Source organism: Pleurodeles waltl, chromosome 5, assembly GCF_031143425.1.
Source record: "Pleurodeles waltl isolate 20211129_DDA chromosome 5, aPleWal1.hap1.20221129, whole genome shotgun sequence".
Lineage (NCBI taxonomy): Eukaryota > Metazoa > Chordata > Amphibia > Caudata > Salamandridae > Pleurodeles > Pleurodeles waltl.
This window is the reverse complement of record NC_090444.1, coordinates 1255403510-1255422067: the sequence shown is the minus strand read 5'-3', so window position 1 is coordinate 1255422067 and position 18558 is coordinate 1255403510. Positions and strand designations below refer to the sequence as shown.

At 46.3% G+C, this 18558-nt stretch overlaps 1 protein-coding gene across 3 annotated transcripts in view; it reads right to left on the bottom strand.

Annotated features, from left to right (window-relative positions):
* The window catches only part of CASP8AP2 (caspase 8 associated protein 2), a 248152-nt gene that overhangs the window by 138769 nt on the left and 90825 nt on the right, over positions 1–18558 (bottom strand). For all 3 annotated transcript variants that reach the window (XM_069235500.1, XM_069235501.1, XM_069235502.1), the window contains one exon: positions 16833–16948. In XM_069235500.1, coding sequence (XP_069091601.1) covers positions 16833–16948 — 116 coding nt within the window. The remainder of the gene's footprint in view (positions 1–16832; positions 16949–18558) is intronic.

The window sequence follows — 18558 nt, the reverse complement described above, 5'->3', positions numbered from 1 at the left end:
TGCGTCCTCGCCCCCACATAGCGTGGAAAGCCTGCCCAGGACGGTGGCTGGCAAAAGGGTTGGTATGGTGGAATGCCCCTTCCGTAGCCACTAAAAGGACTAAAGGCAGATTGGATACGTGGGGCACTGAGAGGCCTAAGGACTTGGCCATAACCTGAGAGTCCTGAAAGCGATGCAGCGCAGAGTCTGTGTTCTCTCTGAAGAGACAGGTACCACCAAAGGCCAATTATAGGAAGCTGGCCCGATGTGTGGTGGACACCTACGGTGTTTGCACTTTATACCAGGTCCAAGCAACCCCTAGTTAGTGGGACAGGGTCTAGGAAGCCAGAGCTCTCTAGTGGTAGCTGTGGTGAGCAGCCAAGACTTCTCTGAGGAACGTGAAACACTTGCAATACCACAGAAACTTACCACACATGAAAGAACACTGTGTTGCAAAAATAAAGGTACTTTATTACAGTAACACTGATCTAAATTACTGCTAGGCAGCCCCCCAACTCTAGATAAGTACATACTATATATACACACAGTAAATATTAGGAATTAGCACTGAAAAACAACAAACATTGACAAGGAATAGCAGACAATAGCTAGGGACCTATACGGGCTGGAGGAGGAGGGGGAGGGAGGAGTAGGATGGTTGGGGGGGGTATCAGGGGACACAAACCATATACTAAAATAGTAGAATGTGAAGTTATGTCCCTGGCAAAAGAATGGGGAATAGTTAGAATGGAGCTGGGAGAACTCGGGACTCTAAGTCCCTAGCGTGACCCCGGGGGACCAGGAGAGCAGAGGTAAGTTACTTGGTCTTCCCAAACACTAACAAGGGGACTTGGAAAAGGAAGATTGCAAGACCAGGACCAGTCCAGTGGCGCCCAACTGTGGATTCAAAATGAAGAGGACCTGCAAGAGAAGGGGACAGAGTCCAGTCCACACAGGCGTGTCCACGTGGGGCAGGAGCCTCTATCCACCCTTCTGTGGATGAATATCCAGGTCGACAAGGGAAGATGAAGATCAGTTGTGTAGCCCCAGAGCTGCAGAGAGGACCTTGGAGTCATGCAGGTGATGTACCACGCCAGTCGCCAGGTCAAAGTCGGGTCAGTTGTCAGGAGGACCACCAACAAGGCTTGGTAAATTCAAATCTGCGCAGAAGAGGATTTGCGGAGAAGTAGAGAACCAGCAAGGTCCAGCGGACTCAACCCCTGGAGAGGAGTCTGACCTGACCTTCAGCAGTCAGAAGAGCCAGCAGAAAAGTCGTAGACCCCACGGGCAACACTCTGGCAGCAAACACAGTAAGTTGCTGTGAGGCCCAGTCAGCACAACTGGACAGGAGTCCTGCGTCACTGGAGCAGCAGAGGAGAGACTGGCCTTGCAAGGATGAAGTGCTGGAAGAAAATAAGTTACTTACCTGTAACTGTAGTTCTCCAGTATTGGAATCTTTCATAGATTCACATGCTTGAATCATTCCCCATCGTCGAGATGGGAGTCCCGGTACAATTTTCACAAGCAATGTTAAAACATATTGAAGAGAAAAAGGCCCTAGGCCTCTTCAATTTCATAGTCTATCAGAGTCATTTTGTGAAAAGGACCAAACCTGATCCTCCACCAATTAGGCGACAGCACCCTTCAGAACCTCCTGAGAGAAGCTCTAGCACTTCAGATTTTCCAAGCACAAGTGCTTATATTATGTTGAATATATGTATAAATAGAAAGAAAGAGGTTAAGTGAGCTTCTCCGGGGAGGCGGGTGGGTCGCATGTGAATCTATGAAAGATTCCAATACTGGAGAACTACAGTTACAGGTAAGTAACTTATTTTCTTACTCCAGTATTGGAACTTTCATAGATTCACATGCTTGAATAAGAGTAGAAAGCAATAACTATGCACATTGTAAAATGACAACATCTTTAATAAACAAAATATCTTGAACCAGAAAACCTTATCATCATGCATAAATTGATGAAGTATATAAGTATACTGACATATGTCTCTATATATATATATATAAATCTATCTATCTACTTATCTCTAATATATATACAGATATACCTGTGAAGATACATGCTGAAATTCGAAGAGCCATGCTGATAGCCGCATTGACTGCGGATCGGGGTGCCAAACTTGGCCGTTGTTCATTGTTAGTAAATGAGGTAACGGCTCCAGTGGAATATGAGGTTTGACTGACAGAATGAGGAGCTCCGTGAACCAATGTTGGCGCGGCCAGTACGGGGCTATCAGTATGAGAGTGCACAGTTCTGTTTTCATCTTCGTGAGGACCCTTGGGATCAACGGAATGGGAGGAAAGGCGTAAGCAAAGATGTCTGACCAGACTAACGAAAACGCATTCCCCCAAGATCCCTTTTGGTGATGCCAACTTGCGAAGAACTGGCATTTGGCGTTGTCCTTCTTCGCAAACAGATCCACTGTTGGTGTTCCCCACTGGGAAAAAATCTGGTTCAGTACTGTCTGGTCTAGCTCCCACTCGTGGCAGTCCGATTTCTGCCTGCTGAGTGCATATGCTGCCTTGTTGTTCATTCCCGGCAAGTTTACCGCTGATAGTGTGATGCCTTGCTGCGAGGCCCAGTTCCAGATCGCTTGGGATTCCCTGGAGAGGGTGAGAGATCTTGTACCGCCTTGTTTGTTGAGATAGTGCATCGTAGTGGTGTTGTCCGTTCTTATCACCACTCGTGATCCTGATATTCTTGGGAGAAACGCTTGTAAGCCGAGGTGCACTGCCCTGAGTTCTAGCCAATTGATATGCATTGATGTCAGATGGATTGGCCATTTGCCACTTATTTTCAGGTCCTGTAATACTGCGCCCCAGCCTTCCAGTGAGGCATCTGTTGTTATGGTCCACGGGGCTGGCTGTTGAAGAAACGAGAGGCCGATTGACAGATGATGCTTTTGAGACCACCATTTGAGAGTTTTGATCATTATCGGAGTTATTTGTATCTGGTCTTCGAAAGTGCCTGATACTTGGAGCCATTGCCGGTTTAGCTGCTCCTGCAAGGGGCGCATCTTTAGCCGACACAGAGGGATCAGAGGTATGCATGAAGACATCATGCCCAACAGTGATTTAAAGAGACGGACAGTAAACTTTCGTCTTCTCTGTATGGAACTCCCTAGGGTTAGTAATCTTTGTTGTCTCTCTAACATGGGACATGCCATGCCGGATTCCGTGTTTAGTTTTGCTCCCAGAAAAGTAATACTGCATACTGGTAGAGGGTTGGACTTCTCCCAGTTGATTGTGAATCTGAGATTGGTCAGTAAGGAAATGCACTTTCTTGTTGACTTGTATGCTCCTGTGTAAGTCTTTGCCTTTATTAACCAGTCGTCTAAGTATGGAAAAACCTGGTGCTTTCTTCTCCTGAGAAAGGCTGCGACTGGTGCTAGGCATTTGGTAAATATTCTTGGGGCTGATTTGAGTCCGAAGGGAAGGACGCGATATTGATAATGGCTCCCGGCTACGGTGAATCTCATACTTTCTGTGGGCAGGGTGGATGGGTATGTGGAAGTATGCGTCTTTGAGGTCTAGTGATGACATAAAATATCTTTGATTGAGACGCAGAAGGACGTCTTGCAGGCTGATCATTCAAAACTATTGCTTTTTTAGGTATACATTTAGTTGCCTTAAATCGAAGATCCACCTCCAATCCTTCTACTTTCTTCGAATGATGAAGAACCTGGAATAAAATCCTGTTCCTCGTTGAGCCCGAGGCACCTTCTCTATAGCTCCCTTGAGAAGTAGCTTGTCGACTTCTTCTTTGAGTTGCTGAGGATATCTTGAAGGAGTCCTGCGGGGAGGGTTGGAGGGAGGTATCTGGATACATTCTTAAGTATGGCCCCGTTCCACTAATTGTAGGACCCACTTGTCTGACGTAATGGTTTGCCATTGACTGAGGAATAAGGAAATTCTCCCGCCCAGGGTGACAGGAGGAGGACTGAGCGTAGCCGGCGCCTCGAAAACATCAGGTTCTACGAGCTGAATCTTTGGCCGGGCGGGTTGAACGTCCACGGCCTGCCGGTCTACTATAGGCTGGTTGAGTCGGTTGCCTTTGGGAGTAGTATGGACGATATTGTTGTCAAGATAATGGACAGGAAGAATATCTCTGTTGTTGATATCCCCCTCTGTAAGAGGGTTGGCCTCGCCCCCTAGGATCTAAGGACGATCTCCGATATTGCAGGGTCCCTAATGACCTTGCCGTGTCCGTTTTGATTGACTGTAGGGCTTCATCCACATGTTTCCCAAATAGCGCTTGGCCATCAAAGGGTAAGTCTAGGATTTTATTCTGGACTTCTGGGCGAAATGAGGTGGCTTTAAGCCAGCCCTGTCTTCTTAATACAGCAGCACCTGCAAGCTGTCTGAAAGCAGTGGTCGCTATATCCATTGCACAGTCTATAAGCTCTGCAGACGTGCGTTGACCTTCTTGTACAATCTTATTTGCCTCCGATTTTGCGTCTTCTGGCAGTTGATTAATAAAAGGTGCAATATCCGCCCAAAGCGGTCTGTCGTATCGAGCACAAGGCTGGCCATAGACAAAAACAGTCTGTTTGCTTCATAGGTAGCGGTAAAGCAAAACGCTTGGCTGCCCTCTCTAGGAGATTGGAGGTTTTCACAATGTCTTCAGGTGGGGATTCCACCTTCGAATGAGAAGGAGAAGATGGAGCAGGAATAATGTACTCGTCCCACTCTGAGTGAGTGTCTATGAGGTCTCCTTCTTCCTGATCTCCTTCTGAGATGTCGGTGTCTTGGGGAATTGTCATGTCCAGAGTGGCCACATCTCGGAGATGCAAAGACGTTGGTCTTTGATGTGGAGTAGAAACACCAGAAATAGGCGATGGAGGAGGCTGTTCTCCTTGTGGAGGAAACCTTCTGTTGTAATCCACTAACATCGCTCTAAGGCCAGTAAGCAGGTCGGAAGGAATATACGCTCCCTGCTGATACTGCTGATGCTCAGAGTAAGCCTGGGGATCATAAGCTTCCTCATATTCCTCCTCTTCCTGGTATTTTACATTCAATTCAGAAGGGCTGTGGGCTATTCCAAAAGGCCCGTCTTCATTTGAATCTTCATCTCACTCCAAAAGATGTACTGGCACCAGGGAGGATACCTTACTAGGTGATGTGTGGGTTGGAGTTAACTTTTCTCCTCTTTTTTGATGTTTTTCCCTCGTCGACGACGTGTAAATCGACTTTGTCATGGACGGTGCCGTCGACGCTGGACGCACAGTTATTTTAATAGCAGAAAGCTTCGCCGACGAGACTACCGTCGACGATGACGTGGTGTAGACGGGCGTCGACGCTGAAGTCGTCGTTGCAGTTCTCGTCGACGGTGGTGTACTTGTTCTCGTCAATGATGTCGCCGACGGAGCCGTTGACGATGGAAATCCCGAAGTAGCTGTTGTCGTCGGCAATGCGCCCACCGACGGTGCCGTCGACGGGGAATCCGTTGACGAGGCCTTTTTTCCAGTCACAGAGGATGGCTTTTTGAAAGGCACAGATGGTGGAACAGATGAAGATTTCCTGTGCCTCTCAGAACTGGAAGAATGTCTTTTCCCCTCTTTACTCGAGTTTAGTTGGGGACGAAGATGGGCTGCGACCCTTATAAGACCCTGAAGCAGTCTTTTTGAGGGCTTTTCTTGAGATTTGTGAGGGAGATCTAGAGCGTGATCTTGTTGATGATTCCTCACTCTCAGAACCAGAAACTGGATCCTCTTGATGAGGGTCTTCAGAATGAAGTCTTTTCTTCCCACAAGTCTTGCAGTCTCTGAAGAGACTCTTCTTTTCCTTGTCAGAGCTGAATAAAGGTGTGAAGACAGAGCAGAGCTCTAAGGACACTCCCTAGCACGACGTGCGGTAGAAAATCTAAGGTGCTAAAGCTTCTCTCAGGAGGTTCTGAAGGGTGCTGTCGCCTGATTGGTGGAGGATCAGGTTTGGTCCTTTTCACAAAATGACTCTGATAGACTATGAAATTGAAGAGGCCTAGGGCCTTTTTCTCTTCAATATGTTTTAACATTGCTTGTGAAAATTGTACCGGGACTCCCATCTCGACGACAGGGAATGATTCAAGCATGTGAATCTATGAAAGTTCCAATACTGGAGTAAGAAGGTGCTACTTCGAGCCTGAAGATCCCTTGGAGCAGAAGACAACAAGCTTTGGTTGCTGAAAAAGTCACGGTGCACATGGGTACTGTCCTGCAAGGAGAGGCAAGGGTTCACCGTCTCCCAAGTTGGACAGAGGGCACAAAGGACCAAGAAGACCACCACCTGTGATGGAGCATCCATGCAGTTCCTGTGGAGAGCAGATCCCAGCAGCCGGACGTTATTGTCTTAGGTGGCTGCGGATGCAGGGGAGCGACTTGTTCACTCCAAGGGAGATTCCTTCTGGCTTCTATGGTGCAGCTGAAGTCTTGCCAACCCCAGAGACTGCACAGCTGTGGAAATGTTGCAATTACTGGAAGGAGCCGACAAAACAATGTTGCAAGTTGAGATCGTCTCAGGAGTTGCAGGTTTGTTTGGTTCCTGTGAAGTCCAGCAGCGGTTCCGGTGGCCAGGCGCAGAAAAGGACAATGCAGAGGAGTCCTGGTGGAGTCTTGCATGCCAAATCTGAGGACCCACCAGCAAGGGAGTCCCTAAATAGCCCTAACAGGGGGATTGGTCACTCTGCAGGGTGAGAAGGGGTCATTGATGTCAGACACTTGTCCTGGCCAACCAGATGCTCGTAGGAGCCTCTGCACACCTTGTTTCCAAGATGGCAGAATCAAGTGGCCACTTGGAGAAAGCTCTGGGCACCACCCCTGGGGTGGTGATGTTTCCTTTGTGTGGTTTCGCTCCAGTGCAGTGACCAGGGGGACTGGTACAAACCAGATTATGCAAGGAGGGCACCAAATATGCCCTTCAAAGCAAGCTGGTGGCGTGGGGAGGCTACCCCATCCCAGCCTTTAAACACCAATTTCCAAGAAAGAGGGTGTTGCCCTCCTCTCCCACAGGAACCACTTTGATCTGCTTACCCCTGCTTGAGCTGGTCAAGCAGCAGGATGGCAGAAACATGACTGAGTGGCTGCAGCATCGTTGACTGCACGCAAACCCTTGAAGACTGGTAGGAGCAATACTGAGGGGTCCTCTAAGGAATCCCTAGAGTGCATGGAATCATGCCACCAATACTGGCATTAGCACTGGGGCATGATTACATGTTTGATACCAAACATGCCTAGGTTCGGAGTTACCATTATGTAGCTGGACACGAGTAAAATGGCTTTCCCGCACTTACTAAGTTCAGAGTATTGGAACTGGAGTTTGTAGGGCACCTCACACACAGGAACCTGCTCCCTGCCCTCTAGGCTAGGGGGGCCTACCACAGGGGTGACTGACAGTGACCTGGTGCAGAGTCCAGCAGTGAAAGGGTGCATGCATCTTTTCACACAGGCTGCAATGGCAGGCCTGCAGACAGACTGCATGGGCTCCCATGGGTGGCATAATACATGCTGCAGTCCATGGGGGACCCCTGGTGTACTGATGCCCCAGGTACCAAATACTAGCGGCTTACAGGGGTACACCAGTATGCCAATTGTGGGGTGTAAAGGGTACCAAAAGAACCAAATTTAGAGGCGAGAGCACAATCACTGGGGTCCTGGTTAGCAGGATCCCAGTGAAAACATTATTAACACACCAGTAGGCAAAAAGTAAGGGTAACCATGCCTAAAAGAGTGACTATCCTACAGGCACGTCAATGAGGTTGGCCAGGACATCCACCGAAATCCAGATTTTCTGAGCCAGGCATACCATTAAAGCACTACTGTTGAGGAAACACCTCTGTCCAGTAGCTCAGTGGTATGCAAACCACACCTAATGGTGAAATTAGCTGCATCTCTCCTGTTCTTGACTGCTTGGGAAGAGTATGGCCCGGGCCTCCTCCGGAACCTGCTGCATCACCTGTGCAAACGTATCCCACAGTGTTTGGGAAGAGCAGCCCAATACACATGCAGTGTTTAACTAACACAATGCCAGGCTGGTGGAAAAAAACATCTTCTTGCCTTAGTATTCAGCTTCTTGGATTCCCTGTCTGGGTGAGTGGCAGGGAACGCCCCATGGGACGTTGAGGGTTGGACAACCAAACTCTCAGGGGTGGGGTGTTGTGTGAGGAAAGATGGGTCCCAGTTGCGATGCGAAGTTGGCGGGCAATTGTCCTGTTTAATTGGAGCCCTTGTGCTGGCCTTGGACTAGGTTCCCAATAGGACATCTGTCAGTGTTACATTAAAAGGGAGCGGGAGTTAGGAGAGGAAGCTCCTGAATGAAGCACTTCTGTCAAGATGTTAGTCTTGACTGCCACCGGTGGTAGTTTGAAGTCCGGGACCTCAGCTGTCCTCTTAACCTCCATAATATTTGATGCTCCCTCTTATGGTAGGGGGTGAAACCAAACCACTGTTTGGAGATGTAGCCAGTCCACTGGCATCATCCAGTTTCTCACAGCAGTCCATGAATTTCTGGCCTTCTAGCTGGTATTCTAAAGGGTTCAGTGACGCCTCCCATTCTTCCCTCAAAGCTTATCCCTTCAAAACAGGGCTCAGGCGCAGACCTAGGACACAACAGTCCAATCGACGCCAGAATGGGCATGGGTACACTCCGTTCTGGCTTCGTTTCTGATACGGGAATCCAAATGGGGCTGACACCGCACCTGGCCTGCATCTGCGTCTGGTCCGATGCCATGGAAGGTCGTGGTGGCAGGCCAGGTGCAGGACCAGACCTGTGATCGGATCCATGAAGGCTCATCGGAGCTGAAGCCACTGGCACAGAACCGGATAGGGCACCTGCTAAACCTGTGGGTCCCAAAGGCACTCTGGAGGGGTTGGCCTGCTCAAATACGCAGCACATGGGCTCATAAAAGTCCTTAAGTTGAGCGAGGGTTACCCCAGCTCCAGAAAAGCGGGGAGGAGCAAAGTCGAACCAGACGACAGCTCCGCAGAACCGTGCCTGGAAAGCAGATGTTCCATTGTTGGCGCATCAGCCAACAGACAAGGAGAAGTCATCTGCTTTTTACCTGAATGTCCAGAGGTCTTGGCGTGGGACAAAGAGGTCTTGGGACTCTTGGAGCAGTCCTGTGACCTTCCTCTCGATCGGGACAGAGACCATAAGAATTGTGCAACTCAGCGTCGCCTGCCGGGCCACTAGCAGTTTCAGGGACCACTCCCTCAAAGCCTGCGGTGCCATGGCCTGGCAGTATGAGCACGGCTTGGAGCTGTGGTTGCGCTCATGACACCAGAAACAGACCAAATGGGGGGTCTACAACTGACATGGTGCAGTAACAGACGCCACTCAGTTTAAAGCCAGTCTTTCTCCAAGACATCCTCAACACACCAAAAGATAACTCAAAAAAGAGTTGGACAAAACACTGAAAAAAGCCTATAAAAAAATTACAGAGGTAGCTCTTCTCTGGATCAGCGCTAACTGGCGCAGAAAGAAAAGAACGGACGTCTGTGAGTTGAAGTGGCACCTATATAGGTGACTGCAATGTCACTTCTGGTGTGGACGACACCAAGCGAGGCAGATCAACGCCACCTAGCGCCACACAGGGGTACTACTCACACTAAGATCTTCCGGATCCAGTCTAACACCTGGGAAATTCAAAGCTAAGTCATCTGTGGCTAAATGTCTCTATCAGATTAATATATTTACTCATCCAAGGCAGAGTAAAAACCAGTGATGTCACCTCAGACAATCAGGAGGTGGTGCATACTAACAGCAGAGCTACCCATTCTCTCTACTCCTTTTTGCTCTGGTGATGGAGTTGTTGGCATGTGTTCCTCAGAGTTAGGTGACTTGGGGATTAGGGTGGGTAACAACATTTGTGCCTCACTCTATGCTGACAACCAGGTAAGGCCAAACCCATGCTTTCTCCGTTTAATTGCAGGAATTCCACAACACACAATTTCACAGGACAAACTGGGCCAAATCCTACCTCTTGCCATTGAACACACTGGCAAAAGCAAGGGAGGAGGAACTACTTGACCTGGGAATGATGTGGCAAAGCAAAAACTTGAGATACTTGAGAATTTAGCTTATACAAACCAAACAGGACAACGTATACTTGAATGTTTCTCAAAAGCTGGGTGAGCTACATGGATCATTTATATTCTGGACTAAGCTGCCACTATCACCGCTAGGTGGGGGGGTTAGGGGAATAGGTCAGGGGATGTGACTGTTGGTTAATTTTCCACCAAGCTGCCACTCTTGCCCCAGTTGCTGGATTCAGGGTCCACTAATGTGTGAATTTTATTAGCGGGCAAACAGACAAAACCCCTCTATCCCTGCTGTTTATGTCACTACAGACGCAGGAAGAGGAAAGTCGCCTTTTGGAGGCCCAGATAACCCAGGTCTAGAGCAGAGTGGTGAGCACCCAACTTACACCCTCAGCGGTACAGAGGTGGCTGGGTGCAAAGTGTCAACACAGCGTTGGGCACCCAATGTTAACAAATAGAGACAGGGGGTAACTGATGAAGTGATGGTCACAGGAGAGGAAAGTGGGCTCAGGGGGCAATCTCTGGGAGTTGAGTTAAGTACAGGGGGGGGGGGCACAAGGCAGCACCAAACGGACACACTCAGCTGCACACAGGCAAACAGGTGCAGAGTGCCAACACAGTCAGGTGTCCAATGTTATCCAATGCAGGAGATCAGTTTCATAAACAGGCTGCAGGCGCTGGCCAGGAGGCCCGGTGAGGACAACCCACAACTGCCCAGGTAAGAAGAGATGTCAGGGGTCGTAGAGACACCGACGGCCCAGCTACCCAAGGCCCAGGGGCTCAGGGTGGTGAGGTATCTTTTGGCATCAGAAACAGCTTATCGGGCAGGTCGTGGTCAGAGGAGTCTTCTAATTGAGGTTGCAGGTGTCGATGTGGAGTCCGTCAGGGGTCCATCCACGGTGGACTCTTTTTCAGAAGAGCTGGGGAACCTTCACAGGACTGGTGGGCCACTGGAACTTGGGCCGTGGGTGATAGGTACAGGGGTGGTTCCAGTGGCAGATTTGTGATTCCTCAGGCAGACTTCTTCTTCGAAGTTGGTTTCTTTTGGACAGGTCCACTGTCACAGGGAGTTCTTGGCCTTTACCGAAAGCAGGCAGTCCTCCCTAGGCTTTGGAGGTTGCTGGGCTGCACGACAAGTCGTCTTTTGGGCGCAGGTTCTTTGAGGGCTGCAGAGGAGCCAGTAGGGCTGGGACCAGTGGGGGTGTGTAGTCTTCTCTGCTGGTGTGACTCTGTAGTGTCTGGCTCTTCTTAGGTCGGCAGGAATCTACAGTTCTAGGGTTCAGGGGTGCCACCTAAATACTGAATTTATGGGCATTACAGGGAGTACCAGGTGGTAGCCAATGGGCTCCTCAAATTTAGGGTGACTACACCATTCTTATGACTACTTACTTTGGGAACTGGGCATAACCCTAACCCTACTGGCCTAATTCCTTTCACACAAGATGGAGGAATTTTAAAAGTAGTGTCCACTTCAGCTCGTCCACCTTAGGTGTGGTAGTGGCATGAAGAGGGTACTCCTTCTAATTTAACTAATTTTCCTACCTGAGCAGCCACCAAAAATGGGGTCAATAAAGTGAGGTTGGTCATCTCCACCATCTGGAGAGAACTGGGTCGCATTACAAAAGCTGCAAGGCCTTTGAAGCTCCCATCCCTGGAATGTCCATCCTACCAGGGAGAGGAGGTCACACCTCTGCCCAGAGCAGCCCTGGCGAGCATTGGCTCTCACCTCAGGGAGCCAGAACTCGAAGGTGGCTGTACTGGTTTTGATCAGTCAGTGCCCACGCTCAAAGTTGGAAGGTTTTCAGGGGGCACCTCTAAGGTGCCCTCTAAGTGCACCTATTAATGAATTAATTACTGAATTCAGTGAGGGATTATTAATAAAATATGGTTAATACCAAACATCCCTATTTTCAGCAAAGTAGCTGGGGGACTCGTACTGACCAGTGTCCAGCACATGTACTTAGAATGCCTTCCCTGTTCACTTACTATGTCTGAGAATCAACAAAGACATAGGGGAACATCTGCTCATGCAGGTATGCCCTCACATGTAATATAATGCACCTTGCCTTTAGGGCTGGAAGGTCTGCTAGAGGGGTCACCTACATATATTGCATGTAGTGTAAAAGGAGACCGGGAACACAGGCTGTGTGCCATGTTGTGTTTTGATGTTAGTTCTGCACCAAGAGACAAGGCCTGCAAAAGCAGCACTGTGTGCACTTAGTGAGAGGGTCCCTGAGGGTGGGACGATTCGTGCTGCAGCCCTGAGGGGCCTTCCTTTACTACCCCATGCCCTGCGTACCAGGGGTACCCTTTACTAGGGACATAGTGGTAGCTAAAGGTTTCCCAATTGGGAAAAATGACTGCAGTTTTGGGGAAAGTGATCTGGCACTGGGGACCTGTTTAGCGGGGACCGAGTGCACTTCCAGTCGAAAATGCACCAGAAAACAGGTAAAACGTGTGTGGGGGTTGACCATGTCAAAATAGCCACTTCCCTACAACACCTTTCGATCATTTGATGAGGTGCGTGACTGTTTCAGAGTCCGACTTGCATAATTCTACTGTATGCTCAAACGATGGGCACTGCAGGACAATCATGGAAGGGCTTCCCAGGAAGATCTCTAGAAACGCATGTGAATTAAAAAAAAATCTAATTGAACCATCATTCAACCATTTTTTAAATTGTTCCTCCATTTTATGTATGATTCAAGAGTGCCTTTTTTGTAAAGTGCTTGTGTGCTGTAAAAGCTTGTTAATGGAAATTTGTGACTTATCTCTTGTGAAAACAGAGGTGCAGGCTAGGCGTGGGTTCAGCCCAGGCACGTAACCTTGATAGAATAATGTTTACGTTTTAACTAGGACCTTGGATATTAAGAAGAGTGTGCTGAAGTATGAATGAATTATTCCTTGAACTCTGAACATTCTGAGACTCACCCTTCATCATGTATTTGCTTGAGCATTGCTTTTCAATTAGTTTAAGCAGAAACTTGCAGAGTTTCCTTTACTCACTTGCAATTATCCGGATGTAGGTGCAGAACGTGGGTGAGTCCTTTCGACTGAAAAGGTTTTCACTCCCTGTCGAATTACTTTAAGAATGCAAGGACAGGCATGCAAAATCTGCTTTATCTTAGGAATGTTTGATTGGGGCTTTGAGAACTAAGAAGGCTAATTATCTGTAGGCAACAGATTTACTGCCAACCTGTGGAGCTCTCACTTTTTCAGTCTTTAGTCTCTAGAAGGAGACGGAAGGGAGGAAAAAAAACTTCTCTGTCTAGTCTGATAAGAGCCTCTATCGTTGGAACTCCAAGGTCCTTTCCCAACCAGTGCATGAAACTAATGCACTTCTTGTTGGATAAGTGGTGAAGGTTTCTTTATTGAAAAAGCCTCTAATTGAAGACTACATGGTTCAGCCTATAACCATGGAATTAGCGGAGACACCTGTTCAGTCAGTCTGCTCTCAAATTTAAAACACATGCAATATGAGAGACCTCCAGGACTATGCCATAAGAGAGAGTCCGGTTTCAAACTATTTCGGCATCCAGTGCCATAAAAGTCACTTCGCACCACAATAAATAATTAACTTAAAATTTATCAAATTAAACTTGGCTAAAAATAAATAAAACATGATAATGCACAAAATGCAGTACAATAAAAGAGAAGTGTGGCAAAACACAGTTCCAGGATACAGTAATGGTGCAGAAATGAACATGTAAGACTGTTGGGACATAGGGTTAGGCCATGGGTTCTCACAAACATTTTCACAGGGGCCCTAAAGTTTGGTCTGTGATGGGCCCGATTGCCGCATTGATGCCAGAAGAATGGCGGCTGGGCGAGGGAATTAGAAGGATCGGCTGCTAGGTATGGGTAGTAGAAGTGAAGGATATACACCTAGTGACTGATTAGAGCAATATGAAACTAGGAAACCTGAGATTAATCTCGTCTTCCCCATGTTTCCAAATTGTGTGATCCTAGACAATTGCTTACTTTCACTTTCCCTCCTTTTTGTCATTATCACATGACAGCAAAGTTTCAGCATCTACACTGTAAAAATATGCTCCTGTGTTTGATTTAAAAAACTATAATATTGTTCATGTACAGTAGGAGCCCAGGCCACTCAAAACGTGCACAGAACATCTGACTTGCCTCTTTAATTCACTATTGGCATATTTGTCAGGGTAGGGTAAGAATTAATTGTTCTGAATTCATGTTTGAAAACTATCACTTTAAAATTAATACTTCTCATTGCAATGATAAAATAACTTACACTTAGGTTGAAAGGTCATCATGTTAACTTATTACACTTTTTGAATTTTGAAGCAACTGTTATATTTTTACACTTTTGCCACAAGATGTATTTAAAAATGAACCTGTTTCTTAAGTGAAGCTCTGGACTCACTAGTTACTTCCTTTCCACCAGTTAACCACGAAATAAACAATTGATTCTCTATTAAAGATCTTTTATTTTTAGAGCTGAATCCAGTGAACAGCAGCCCTCTACTCCTGTTGCCCAGGGGGCCGCATGTAAAGGTCAGGGGGGCCGCATGGGGCCCCCGGGCCGTACTTTGAGTATCCATGGGTTAGGCAGTCTTAGTCAATTTTCTTCTGATGTGCCACATTCCTCAGAGAAATTTGGCAACTGCAATGGCAGTGGCAATGGGCAGACTGGAGTCTGATTTTAAAATTCTGATGGCTGCAGCGCGATCTCGGGTCCCAAGCCGTTTGCAGGTTGGCTTGAGCTATTTCCTTTGTAGGGGAGCATAGAAAGGGCAGGCAAAGAGGACATGTAATTAGGGGCATTATTCTGCCATCCGCTGGTAAAGGTTTTGAGAGGGAGGCAACCGAATCTGAACTGCATATAGAGCTTCCTATCGGTTGGATCAAGAAAGCTGTCCAAGTAAAGTTCTAACAACCAGGTTGACTTGAAGTCCAGAAACTCGATAGTTAGTCGCCCTAATTAGAGCGAGTGAGATATAGACTGGGTTACCCACTCCCAGTAGCAGGACTTCACTCTTTCTTTGGCCGGTGGTGGCCCTATGTATGAAGAGTTCCATGAGTCTCCCATCCCAATGGCAATCAATGCTGTATTAACTGAATGGGTCCACCGGATCTTATTGGAGGTGTCCTAAGAACAAACTTCCCTAAACGCAGTGGGCATAGGAGAAAAGTTCGGGAGTTCTCATGATTCTCCTCCAAAACAACAGCGGTCTGAGACGGACTATGGCAGCTAGTGGTTTGCAGGCCAGATCCAATTGCAAAGGAAGAACCAGGGTGCTCAGGAGCAAGGAGGTGAGCTTTCTCATAAACATTCTCAGTATGGGTAAGCTCCTTTGCATCCTCAAAGCCCCAGAGTTCAGCCCCGTAAGGTGCTGAGATAACAGTCTTCGTATTATAAGTCTGAAGAGCAGCAGCTATCGATTGTGTAGTTGATGTATGGTGCTCCCTTAGAAGGACACCCACTAGCTGGCTAAATTTTAATGATGAAGAGTTGATATGGGTTTTCCAAGACATTGAGTCAGACTGTTTAATTACTAGGTATTCGGAGGTGTTAACTTGTTCTGATTTAGACCCTCCGAGGGAAAGGTTCCCCCTATATGACCTGTGAGGGTTAATGGCCAAGAACTTGGTTTTAGAGGTGTTTATTTCTAAGCCTCCATTTGGAGCAGAAATCGTCAAATCGATTAGGCGAGGATTGGAGGCCCATCAGAGTTTGGATGCTATCAGGGTGCCATCTGTGAATAAAAGTGTTGCGATCTTTTTGTTGCCTAAGGCTGGTGCATCAGAGGGCTGCAAGGTGAGGTGTTGGATGACCTGATTCAAATAGAGGCCAAACGCCCCTACTACTTTGATTGGAGAGATCACCCTGGTTCCCCCAGCTTATTTTTGCATAGTTGGCCTCATGTAGTCGAATTGTTGTAGTCAGGAGCCCTGGGGGCATAATGTACTTCTTGTTGGATGAGTGGTGAAGGTTTCTTTATTCAGAGAGCCTCTAATCAAAGACTACCTGGTTCAACGTGTAACCATGGAATTTGCAGAGACACCTGTTGAGTCAGTCTGCTCTCAAATTCAAAACATATGCAATATGAGAGACCTGCAGGACTATGCAATGAGAGAGAGTCAAGTATCAAACTTTATTTCGGTATCCAGTGCCATAGTCACTTCTTGTTGCACTTCTGTACATCCTGTTAGAAAGAGGGACAGAAATTGTGATATTTGATAGTCTTGTTGTAACCTATGGGTTACTCAAGTTCATTACGGTACAAATTTTAAGTAAGCTACAGGAAACCAATCTCTTGCTAACAAAGGCTGGGACTGCTGCAAATATAAAACAAGTCCCAAACTATCGGTGTTCCTAAATGTGCTTCCAATACTCAAACTGCATGCTCAAATGAGATGTTGTGCATTACAAAAGGACATGAAAGGCACCTCGTTTTATCCTCAGCAGATCTGTTACTGCAGACAAGTATTTCTTCAAAATTCTTGAGAATTAACTGTTATAACAGACCGTAATATCAAGCGTAAATCCTGGGAAAGAAAACATAAGCAGCCTAAATTCTCTACAGACATAAAATATCTGTACTTCAAAACTTGGTACAGCTTTTATGAGTTATTATAATTAAGTATCAACTGATCAATTGAGATTCTTCAATGATGTGCATAAGATCTTATTGTTAGACGTGGTGGGCACAATAACCTATGTTCTCAAGTGATTATTAAAGTATTAACGTAAAATAAATCCAGGTGCCTGGTCTCTAGTTTTCCGTAATTCTCCCTGTAAACTTTAGAAACGTTAAATTGATACAACGAGTTGGTGACAAAATGTAATACCTTTGGTTGAGTCTGTTGATTTCATCATCTTTACGAGTGATTTCCACTCTGGCAGTTTTGATAAGTGCAGAGATGTTCTTTTTCAGGCATAGATTCTCAGTCTGCAGACCTGAATTCTGAGATATACAAAGGCAATCAGTGGATAAATGATCAAACAATAAAAAGTCTGTATCTGGAGACATCACAAAGTGAATAAACAATGAAAACTTGAATCCCTTCTAGAGATTATATTCACAAATGTACTGTAATACTCAAATATCCTCAAATTACAATACAAAAACTACATTTGAATTAGTCGGGTTTCAACCTCCTTAACTTTAGCAAAACGTTCACAATCAGCGGTTTGTTGCCCTCAGGTACAAACATATTAAGTGTTGACAACATGTACAGGGAAGTGTGTATATCCGTAGTTTCAATGATCTGTTTGCCATCAATATGTGCACGACTCGACCCTAATGAAAATGCCTGATATAACTCCCTCAGCAAAACCGCTAATACAGGTTTCTCTGTCATCTAGTGGGCTCCGGCAAAGCATATCTACTCTTCATTATACTATTCAGAGAGACTCTACATACAAGTGTACGTTTTTAAGTGTGTTTGATGTACCAAGTGTCCCATCTTACAGCTGACAAGGGAGTGACTACATCTACAAATCCCTGTAATGAGCACCAACAAATCCAAACTTTCCTCCCTGTTGCACTGCGACCATCATCCAAGTGATTGGCCAACGTATGCAGCTCAGAAAGAGAATCAAGAGACTTCATCAAAGTCCGTGGGCATAGTATTGACTGCAGAAAATATTGTTGTTACAACGCACATAACAAATTTAGATATAAACTCCTAGGATAGTGTAAAATCGCTAGCAGAATAACATTTTCCTGATACAATTTAGGTACGTCTGTAATGTTGCTAATTAAAAACCACATTCCTTAGTCTCTCATGTCTTCCTATTTTTTGTATGAACCATGCATACTGAAGGGCTTATATTGCTAAAGGATATGATGCTGAAATTCAAGGCTGATTTTCAGGCAAACGTCTAAAGAATTTGTTGTGGTGAATCGTAGGTGTCGACTTGGATGCAGAGGAATGTTAGATGAAATAATAATAATATGTGTAGTTGCACAACATTTGTGCAACTATCAAGCTGAGAATATGAATGACCCAACCAGACATTTTTTGGAATCCATTTCCTGAATCCTTCAGTGCAGCATGGCTCTTTGGCACTGAGACAAGCAGCCACTACCATAGCTGTTTTTGGCATGCATATTGTGATTATATGTCCACTGATACGTTTGTGACCTGTGAAGAAGCAGGATGATACTCAAAATGGTGTGTGGTTTTATATTAGGAAGAGAAAGCCTAGTATTCACCAACACTTACTGACTAACACACTGTTAGTTTGCTTTCAGTTAACAAATGCATATAAATCCTGATCTGGCCAAAAGCAGCTTGGTGGGGGCAATACAGATTTTAAAAAAGTGCTGTTTTTTCCCCACACTGTACTCAGAATGCTAAGAAAAAAATAGGTGATAATATGTGAATGTTACATAGTGGTTATGAAAACAATAGTGTCTTCGTTCTACGATAAAAAAAGTTGAATATTTAAAACAGAAACTCTTAACTGATACAAAAAATAAGTGTTTCCAGATCTTCACCAAAGGATAGAGAAACACCACCAACACAGCGCAGATAAGGGATGTGTATTCAACAAAATGTGTGCCAGCAC